The 11,123-nt window shown below is 43.0% G+C and overlaps 1 protein-coding gene across 1 annotated transcript; it reads left to right on the plus strand.

Annotated features, from left to right (window-relative positions):
* Positions 1-150: 150 nt before the first annotated feature.
* On the plus strand, positions 151-7,641 carry wdr6 (WD repeat domain 6). The gene is made up of 7 exons (XM_037772997.1): positions 151-282; positions 488-605; positions 1,373-1,537; positions 2,233-5,017; positions 5,290-5,367; positions 6,069-6,185; positions 6,469-7,641. Exons 2-7 carry the CDS (start codon positions 536-538, stop codon positions 7,490-7,492), a joined length of 4,239 nt encoding a protein of 1,412 aa, XP_037628925.1. The 5' UTR covers positions 151-282; positions 488-535; the 3' UTR covers positions 7,493-7,641.
* Positions 7,642-11,123: the final 3,482 nt, after the last annotated feature.

An 11,123-nucleotide genomic window follows, 5' to 3' on the forward strand; every position in this document is an offset into this window, starting at 1 on the left:
GATTATAAAACTACTTAGTTTTCCAAAACGTCCCTAAAGGCAGCACAACTCAACTGCAGCTGGTCACGTGTGTCACTTTCTCCAATAGAAACACGGCTAACCTTTTTCTAACCAATCAGCGTCCAGGAAGCCAGCAGTGTAATCTGATTGGTTTAGACGCGGTGCGGAAGTCAGAACAGAAACACATGGGGTACTAGACCAGACAGCTGCAGACTGTAGAGGCTAATAAAGATGTTTTAATGCAGATTTGAAACACATTTATGTTGCGTTTGAGGCTTTTTTGTAAGTAAATCATATAGCGGCGTTGGTGTTGACATAGAAAAGTTACTTTTTTTCATTCATATTCACCAAATAACATGAAAAAGTGCTCTTTCTAATAGCTTGTTTTGCTAACTGGAAAGCTAATGCTGACTAGTCTCAGACTTTTTTGGTTTAACATTTTAATGCATGTGTTTTAAAGCATGTGTTGTCACTTTATATCTTTCAGGCACCATCTCTCCATGTGTCTTCAATGAAAGTTATTAATCATTAAGAGATGGAGACAGCAGCTCTTGTAGCTCCAGTCACAGCCCTGGAGTTCCTTCAGGATGCTTTTCTACTGACAGGTAGGACAGTAGCACTGTGGGGAGTCAATATAGAAGTGATATTTCTAGTGTGATGCACAAATAAGGAAATGTAATTCACAGATTTCCCCGACTATATGCATTATTATGATTATTACTATGCAATATTGTACAAGTGTTACTACAAATGCATGGGTAGAACAGGTTTAAATGTGGTGATAGGTTTTAAGTTTTATGATGAGGAGTGTGTCACTCTCCATGCTTATTTTGAAAGAAGACTGGACACTGTGAAGTCTGTCTGTGAAATCTATTTTAATCAGGCATTTAAAAGGGCAACTTGTTTTCCCATATGCATTAGGCTACATCCCAATTTGTGAATCTAGTTATTTATTTCTCTTTTTAAACTACATTTTCAAATAGAATTTAAAATTCCATTATCTATTTATTAATTAATGAATGTATTTTTAAATGAAGTACTTATTGACTAGCTTTATTGTGTTTTTGTAAATCCTTTTTTAATTAGAATTATTTATTGATGGATTCAAATTTAATTAGTAAATTCTATTCATAATTCATCTTTTTATTGCCCATTAAAATGTCAACTAATGAAACACTTTTATTAATATCAGTTTTTATTGTACAATTAATAAATGAATTTGTAAACACATTTATGAATGCCTGTTTTTATTGTACAGTTAATTATTCATTTATTAAATGCTCTATTACTATTTACGTGACTCTTGTGGTCCTTCATAGTGAAGTATCACACAACACGCGTAACAAAGTCCTCTGTTACCCTTTCCTGACAGGTGAGGGTCCAGTCCTGACGGTGTACAGTCTCCAACCTCGCCCTAAAGCCTCTACCTCACTGAGTGTGCTCCAACAGCACAGAATCCACGGGATAAGGCCAAGAAGTCTGACGGCTGTCCCAGCACAGAGCTCTGCCACAGGAACATATGGGGGGAAGAAAGATGGTTAGCCCAAGCAAATATTTGTTTTCACTGTTCTCTTTGTTACTTTTTTGTGTTGTGTTTAGGGAGGTCGTTTTATTTCTTCACTTGTGTCGGGATATATAAAAACGTGATTAGACGATTTGAGTGAAATCAGATGGACACAGGAATTTCAGCATTAATGCTGATTCTAAATAGAGCTGCAACAATTAATTGATGAGTTGTCAACTGTTAAATTAATCGCCAACTATTTTGATAATTGATTAATAGTTTTGAGTTTTTTTATTTTTAAGAAAAAAAAAAGTCTAAATTCTCTGATTCCAGCTTCTTAAATGTGAATATTTTCTGGTTTCTTTACTCCTCTATGACAGTAAACTAAATATCTTTGAGTTGTGGACATTTTTGAGGACGTCATCTTGGGCTTTGGGAAACACTGATCGACATTTTTCACCATTTTCTGACATTTTATAGACCAAACAACTAATCGATTAATCGAGAAAATAATTGACAGATTCATTAAAAATTAATTAATTAATTAAATTCTAAAAAATATTATCTTCGCTTGTGGTGGCTAGTTGAATAACTGTCCTTTGTTTGTTTTTTAGTTTACACTCACTGACAGCCCTAGTTATTTTTTTACAGATGTTGTTTTTCACTCTTTTTCACTTGTATTCACTCTCAAAAACTCACAAAACCACCTCTTATCTGTCAATCCCCAGAGCTGAGCTCCACCTCGAAGCCCAAGTTCTATGACCTAGCAGTGTTCGGAGGGAAGGCTGTGAGGCTGCTGAGGCTCCATGTGGATCTTCAGGATGAGGAGCATCTGCGCTTGGAGATTCTGGGTCCCCTCATGGAGCTACAGGACTGGGCCCTGGATCTCCGCTGGCTCTCTGGAGACAAACAATCACTGCTCTGTGTGGCTGTAGCCCACAATAGTGCTCTACTTCTGGACATCACTACGGGAAATGCCCTGGTTCAGCGCTCCTGTCTGGAGGGGTGTCTGCTGTACTCTGCCCTCCTTCTGGTGCATGAATCCTGGGCAGATACTATCTTAGTAGGAGGGACTGTTTTCAACCAGCTGGTTCTCTGGAAGCCTGGAGGAGGAGGAGACAAAAGTAGTGATTCTGAGCACAAAGCTCCAGTTGAGAGACGTCTGCTGGGCCACAGCGGGGTCATCTTCAGCATCTTTTACCTCCAGGAGAACGGATGGCTGGCTTCAGCCTCTGATGACCGCAGTGTAAGGGTTTGGGGTGTTGGTGCGTTAGGGGGCCCTGGGGGGAAATGTGGGGACTTGAATCCGGCTTGTTTAAGGGTCCTATATGGACACCAGGCTCGGGTATTCTCGGTGCGTCTCTCCCCAGGGAAAGTGTTCAGCGCTGGTGAAGACGGGGCCTGTCTAGTCTGGGACTGGGCAGGAGGGGGCAAGGTGGTTCGGACGTTGAAGGGACACCGAGCAGGGGGGGTTCGTGCACTCGCAGTCAGCGAGGGAACGGGAGATGAAGAGAGATGGGTGGCTACAGGGGGGGCAGATGGAGGGGTGAGGTTGTGGAGGGTGGAAGGGAGTGATGAAGGGAAGGAGGGAATGGAGGAAGCGGTGACAGAGCAGCTAACTGACCTGAAATTTCCAGGTCAAGGTTTGCCTAAAGTGGTTTGTAGAACAGGGGAAAATGCAAGTTGGAGTCAGAGTAAGTTTGTGGTTTGCACTGACCAAGGAATAGTTTACCAGTGCAGCGATGGGCAGTGGGAGATGGTATGGCAAGGGACTCCTGAGTTTCAATCTTATTGTGTGATGGAAACAGCAGCTGTTGGAGTGAAAGACTCAACTGCAAAAGTTAATCTGTGTGCTGTGGGAAACCTCAGCGGGTCCATACAGGTCTTCCCCATCTCTCATCCTCAGTGTGGGATTCTTCTCACAGCTGGATCAGGGAAGATCCATAGTCTTATTTGGCAAGAGGCAAAAGAAAGCATGTGTTTGCTGGCATCAGGCGCTGAGGGACTTGTCCGTCGATGGTGTATAGACGTAGAATCAGATGAAAACTCTTCCTTGTCTCTTAATATAAATCCCCTTCCTCCTTTCCTCCTCCCCCCCTGTGCCAAACGCTGGTTGACAGCCGCAGTGCGTCTCCACTCCACGTCACGGGGGTTGCTGTGGGTCTGTGGGGACAGGAGAGGGTCCCTGCTTTTGTTTCAGGAAGGAAGAAAGCAGGAGCAAAAGACGGGAGATGACAAAAGGATGGACACTGATAATGAAGGGGTTGAGGGAAATTGTAGCGGTGGAGACAGAAAAAGTGAAATGATGGAGGAGAGAGAAAGAAAAGAAGTGGGTGACCTAACGCTGCACCCGTTGAGCTGCCTGTTCGGGGTGCATGGAAAACAGGGTGTAACTTCAGTGTATGAATACCAGGGGCTGCTTTACAGCACTGGCAGGGACGGCTGTGTGAGGGTCTTCAGAGTGAATCCAACACCGCCAGAAAACCCTGAAGAAAAGAGTGTTGAGAATCAGGGAGGGCTTCAGCTGGAGGTTCTCAGAGTCCAGCGAGCCTGCAAGGGAATGGAGTGGCTGGAGAGGGTTTTGATTCTTGAACCTGACATTCCTACGGAAGAGGACGAGGAAGAGCTCGGAGAGGAATGTGAGAACCACTACAAGACAAAGAAACAAGATTTGACAGAAAAGCTGGAGGTTAAAGAGGAGGGGAGCTTTAGAGGAGAAGAAGAAGAAAAGACAGAGAGCAAGGGAAGAGAAGCCAGGTTCGCCATCATTGGCTTTCATGCCGTCCACTTTGTGGTTTGGGACCCGGTGAGGCAGGAGAGGCTGCTAGCGGTGCCTTGTGGTGGGGGGCATCGCTCTTGGAGTCTCTGGCCGTCAAACAAAGGGATTTGGTCCGGATATGGAGCTCTGGTATTCATCAAGCAGGGGGCCGTCCTGACTTCGCAACCGCCTGGAGAGGCACCGAGCTGGGGTGGGAAGAGTGGAGGATGGGGCCTGAGAGAGGGCGTCCATGGGAGGGGGATCGGGTGTGTGTGCAGGCTGGGGGCGATAAGGGGGACTGGGAATGAGATTCAAACAAACAGTACTGGAGATTTGAGTGAAACTGAGGGAAAGGATGAACTCAAAGATGAAGTAAAGGAGGTGGAGAGAGAGGGAGGGCATTGGGAGATAGTGGTGACGGGAGGAGAGGACACTAGCTTAACCGTCCTGGCGGTGCATCCCGACTCTGGCAGCATCAAAGTACTCTCAGTTATTACCGACCACATCTCGAGTGTTCGAACGGTGACAGCGGTAACGCGCTCAGAGGGAGGGAGTCAAAACCAGTCTCTCTCAGCCCTGCTTGTGTCCGCTGGCGGGCGAGCTCAGATGCAGTGTTACCGGCTGTTGATCAGCTGGGACCAGCAGAGACTGGTCCCCTCCTGCCAGGTGATCCAGGTGGCCAGTCACCGATTGGACGACCAGTGGGAGAGGAGGAGGAACCGACACAAGACGGTGAAAATGGATCCAGAAACGAGGCAAGTTGATGGTTGTTTTCTGTACACAGGCAAAGTCAATTTCATCCATGAAGAGAAGGACTTTTTCTTTGACTATTTAATGTCTAGGTACTGCTTTTTCCTCTCCTTTCTTTCTTTCGTCTTTATTCAGTTCTTCATTAAGAAAAGTATACATTCTCAAAAATGTTTTTTGAAGTATATGTTATAGATTTTTACAAGAAAAATGTGCAATTCCTGAGTGCTGAAGAAAACCAGATACTGTATTTCATTTGAAGTTGAATGTGTGTTTTCAGGTACATGTCTGTAGTGGTGGTGGATGAGAAGACAGACTGTGGTCTTCTGGCTCTGGCCTGCAGCGACGGAGCGCTCAGGTTGGTGTCCATCACAGAAAAATTCTAAGTTTTCGACACATGTGAAACCTCTAGTGTTACAGTATGAAAGCAGAATGTCTTGCATGTCTTGCTTTTAATACTCTCAAATGAGTAATTTCTTCAGTAAAGTAAGTGGTAGCGATGAGGATTGTAACTGATTGTGAGAGAAAATGTGTTGAAATACGGCCGAAGATATTTACTCTACTTTGTGTTCCATCGTCTTCCTTTAGATGCTGTTTGCTCACTCTCAAATGCTCTTGGTGTAGAGCTGCAACCATTAGTCGACTAATCGATTAGTGAATCGACTAAATAATCGCCAACTATTTTGATAATCGATTAATCGTGAAAGTAATTTTTCATGCAAAAATGTTGGAAAATGCTGTTTTCAGCCTCTCAAATATGGAGATTACCTGCTTTTCTCTGTTTTCTATCATATTAAAGTGAAAATCTTTGGGTTTTGGACAAAACAAGACTTTTAAAGACATCCCAAACTGAATGTTTTTACATTCTATAGACCAACCGATTAATCGATTAATTGAGTAAATAATCTGTAGATTAATCAATAATGAAAATAATCATTAGTTGCAGCCCTATCTTGGTGTGTCACTTACTTTCATTTATAATACACTATTTGTTTAATAATGCTGCCCTTGCGCTCTCCTTTTTTCTTTCTTCTTGCCTCCATTACTCTTCTTTTCCAGATTGTTCTCAGTCAGTGAAGTTAAACATCAGATTGACTTGTTGTGGGAGTCGTTTTACCACCAGCGCTGTGTGCTCAGTGTTGCTGCCTGCAGTCTGGAGGATGGAAAAGGCAACAGGTGAGCCCACATTTGTTTAGGTTTTTTTTAATTTCCTGAACCTGAATTGGGTGAATGTTGGCACCTTTATTACAGGTTATATGTAGTCTTGCTTTGTAGGAACCAACCAGAACTGGACCACTTATAGTTTTTTAATATATTTATTTTAAAGCACATCGCTTTAGAAAGTATTCGTGACTGGAAGATCAAATATACTGTAGGATACAATATTAAGAGCTCAATAAATCAGGTGAACTTCAGTCTCTCATGTACATGTTTGTACTAACTAACTTCTCTCTCTCAGGTATAAGCTGCTGTTCAGTGCTGCAACGGACGGAAAAATTGCAGTGTGGGATTTGACTGATTCTTCTTCTTTATCGACCGGCGCTCCAACTCCACCAATCCCCTGCCTCGACATTCATGCCCACCAGAGCGGCGTCAACTCATTGGCTGTTTGGGCGAAGGAACTGGGACAACAAGAGGGCGGTTGCCTGGTAACTGTTGCTAGCGGAGGGGATGATGGGCAGCTGACAGTGTCCACGATTAGGGTGCAGTACCCAGAGGACGGACAGATTGGGGGCAGCAGAGGGTTTTCTCACATTTCTGAGCCCCTGATTTCTCGACAAACTCAGCCCCAACCCACAAACCAGCTTCATCTACATCTCCACTCCCAGTGCCACATCCCGCTGGCTCACGCTGCCCCTCTGACCGCCCTGAAGCTCCTGAGCCCTGGCCTCGTGGTCTCCACCTCTTCAGATCAGAGGGTTTGCCTGTGGAGGGTCGGCAGTACCGGCATCAGCCACATCGGGGCGCTGTGCTCCCATGTTGCTGATGCTGCAGGACTGGCAGTGTGGGAGGGGATGATGATAGAGGAGGAGGAGGGAGATAAAAAGAGGAAAACAAGATTTGAGTCTGAGATTTTGAGAGGGAGTCAGACAGGATTAAAAACGAGGTGTAAGACAGCAGCACAGTTCAACAAGGACAGGAAAACAGCTGATGAGGCCGAGGATGGAGAACCTGTTGAAGCCGCGAGTGAGACGGGTGACCCAGTTTGTCAAACCAGTGATGAGACAGGAGGTGAGACAGCTGGTGAATGTAGAAATCAAACAGAGACTGACAGCATGGGTGACACAGAGAGTGAGGTAAACACTGACACAGGTTTCAAGGCTTCCTGTGAGAGCAGGAAAAAGAGAGAAAAGACGGGATGGGTGCTGGTCTGCGGCCAGGGCTTCCAGCTACTACGAGTCCCAAATACACAGATGTGGAGCGCAAGAAGGGAAAAGGTGGATCACAGAGTTAAAGTGACTCTACGAGAAAAGTCAACATAAGTGGAGTCAAAAGATAGCAGCGGTCCAAACAATCACTTTCTCAATGGACACATTTTTAAAAATGATTTATGAACTACCTGTAAAATTCCTTCCTTCCAAATGATTTTACTCTTTAAATTACATTTTTAATAAAGTTAATTTATTCTCCAGCTTTGTCATTATTTATGGGATACATTGCAATTCTACTAAATTCTATTTCTGAAACAGACAACAGCATCAGCAGGAACATCGCCAACAAACCTGTGTGAAGAGATATAATACAGCTATCTTAAGGTTGTCTTAACTTCTCTGAGACTAAAACCTGTCATTAATCTCTGCTGTATAGCCTGAAAACGTGCTTCTGCAGTCTGCCTACATTTCTGATGGTAACAAAGCACCAAAAGCATTTGGTGCTCATCAAGGAAAAATTAAAAATCGTCATGACTATTTCAAGAGAACATTAAACAGTCTCTGATGTGTTTGGGCCATCTGTGGCCTCCTTCAGGGAGAAACGCAACACCGCACAAAGATGGATGAAATGACTGCAGTTATTTTTAATACAGCATGTTGCATCTCAACCAGCCAGGAAATAAAGTTGTGTACTTGAACAGAGCCCTGGGACTCCATTGTCTCTAAGAACAAGTTCAAAAGAAAGACTGCTTTTACCAAATGTCTCCAAAATCCAATAAGCTCCATTGAAGATTTATGGCTTAAATGTAATTTATGGTTAAAACGTCACCCCATCCTGAGGTGCTCTCGAGCGAGGCACTTAAATTCAGATTGTTGTAGTGCAGGAGTGGCCAAACTTTTCTGATGATATTTTCAAATGTGTTGTTTTGTCCACAATTCAAAGATATTCAGTTTACTATCATAGCGGAGTAAAGAAACCAGAAAATATTCACATTTCAGAAGCTGGAATCAGAGAATTTAGACTTTTTTTTTTCTTTAAAAAATTACATTAAAAAATTACATTACATTATTAAAATTTTTTAAAAATTACTCAAACCACTTCAATCAATTATCAAAATAGTTGGTGATTAATTTAATAGTTGACAACTAATCGATTAATCGTTGCAGCTCTAGTTTTGTGTATCCAGCCACGGTGTTACGAAATTTGTTTTGGGATCATTAAAGACTCCATTTTTATGCACAAGTAAGTCAAGAGTGTGAACATGGAGTGTGTGAAGGTGAGGGTTTGTATAACCGTGCCCACTCATACTGTGATTGTGTGTGTGTGTGTGTGTTATGAAATGATAATTTCGCCCTGTTGAAGCAGAATGTGTCATGATATGAAATGCTAATACCGCTTAAGTGGCAGGTTGACATGGGACTGTGTGCACAGTTATTTGCATATTTGTGTTTTGTGTGTGTGTGTCTGCTTGGTATGCAAATGCAGCTGTGTCAGATGAAGTGTGAGACGGCTAGCAGCATGTTCACCTGTTAAATGTCATGCAGAATGTGTTGATTCACAATCACCTGCCTGGAATTTAAATGTAGATATCAGATGAAGTGTCCCTGACGTCGGCTAAATGAAAATGCCCGCATACGCTTTTGTCAATATCTGTGTGTGTGTGTGGAGGGCACAGTGGGGGTCAAAGCCCATGAAGGGGCCGACTGCAGGTATCCATGAATATTTTAATATTTTAGCCTCGTCTCACGTTGCCTTTTGTCAAGCGCCCGTCGCACCACCTGCCACTCACAACGGAGAGAAAGAAGGAGGAAAGGAGAGGGAGACGGAAAGCTAATGTCACCCTGAAAATGAACAGTGAAGTGGGAGAAAGAGTGAGCAGATAAGGGATGAAAGCTCCCATGTTCATTACTCTCACCACCCTTTGTCTTTGCTCCATTAAGGGATGGAAAGAAAAGGAGAAGGAGGGAGAGAAAGCTAAAGTGTGTAACAACCACTATCACTTACAAAGGGGAGGAAAGGGGGAGAGTGAAAGCACCAGTGCTGACAGGGTAAAGGTGAGGGAGGTGAGGAGGGAGAAATGGGGGGGGGAGACAGAAATGGAGAAGACAGCCAATGCACCGAGCATCACTGCTGATGTTTGTTGGGTCACAGAAGAGAAAGTTTGGGCGAGCAGAGAGGAAGCAGAGAAATGAAGGAGAGGACTGATTGATTGAGTGTAAGATGAGACAGAGAGGAAGACGCTCTCCAAGACCAGGATGCATGTGTCTTTCATGTTTTAAAGAGAAGACTGTGTTTTTAATTAGTCATCCTTAGTCTTCTAACAGCATGTGGAGAGACAGGAAGCGACTTATGGAAGCCAGCTTGAGAAACCATCAGCGTCTGTAGTGAATGATGAAGGGCTGGTAGGGTAATTTGCCCCTGCATGCTTTTTTGAGTGTGTATCTGTGAGTTATGCTTTGCTTGACCCGGGAGAACGAGGAGTAAGAGCTCTGCAGTCAGAGTGCACAAGGAGGGACAATTTGCATCCATCGAAGAGGTATATACTCTCTCTCTCACAGCTTTCCATCGCTGCTTCTGACAAATGTGCCATTTGCTGTATTTGTTTCCTGTCTTTTAACTTAACCCTCATCTGCAGCTCTGGATTATAGCTTTTATTAACAAGAAGATGCCCTTCATTTTAGATAATATTTCTTATCTTTCACTCTTTATCCGCACGTTTGGTGCAAAGATGGAGCACTGACCTTTCCTCATTCTCCAAGTCAAACTGTCACTCACACTCACAGAAGAGCTAAATGTTGCTTTTGACACCAAACTGAAAAAAAAGCTTTGAGCTAGATTACTGAGACTTTCTTGGTGCTTTAATCACAGCACAAATTATTCACATGAGGAGCTGTTTCCTTACAGTTTTTCACACTTCCAACGTGAATTATTACCTCTGCTAAGTGGTTTTCAGTCCTATATCTTTAGTATGTCTTCTTAGAGTTCAACAATATTTGGAGGATGGTTAGGCCATGGGTCAAGGAACAACTTTGAAAAAGGATTTCTTTTAATATTAGAGTGGAGAATAAAGAAACAAGACTAAGAGTCTACAGCCATGCTATCAGCTCTGTGAGGCTGTACTTATATACATACTGTATATCTAAATGCTAACGCCAGCAGGCCAACATCCTCAGTGACAATGTGAGCTGGTTTACCATGTTCGATTCAATCTGTCTAGTAGATGTTGAGATATTTAACAGGATAAGTGAGCCATCTTGACATGTAGTGAATATGTAATGAATGCATATTTGTATTAACAGTGTGTATGATGAACTGTTCCTGCTGTTTACTGTGTGTATGATTAAAGAAAGAGGAAAACAGTGAACATGTTTCCTACAAGTGTGAAATAGCCATACTTATTTCTGCTCAGGCTCCCTGGTTGGTGATGCCACGTGAACGGCTGCCTCTCATTGGTTCATCTGGGAGTAGAACAACAGGTGATCCACTCATGATGCTGCAGGAGCATGGAGTATGCACAGGCATATTTTGGAGATTCTTATTACTATCTATATTATAATTACAATATGATGTTTTTTGTAAACATAAGGTTTATTGTTTGGGTAATATTGAAAAGCATTAAATGAAACGTGTCTTTTTGATACGATTAGGAGTCAAAAAGGGGCTTTAATGTTACGTAAATAAGGAAGTATTGATTATACCTGTTGTAAAGCAGGCAATTTACTGATGGTTTTCACATTTTAT

This window comes from Sebastes umbrosus, chromosome 6 (assembly GCF_015220745.1).
Source record: "Sebastes umbrosus isolate fSebUmb1 chromosome 6, fSebUmb1.pri, whole genome shotgun sequence".
In the NCBI taxonomy this organism is placed as follows: domain Eukaryota; kingdom Metazoa; phylum Chordata; class Actinopteri; order Perciformes; family Sebastidae; genus Sebastes; species Sebastes umbrosus.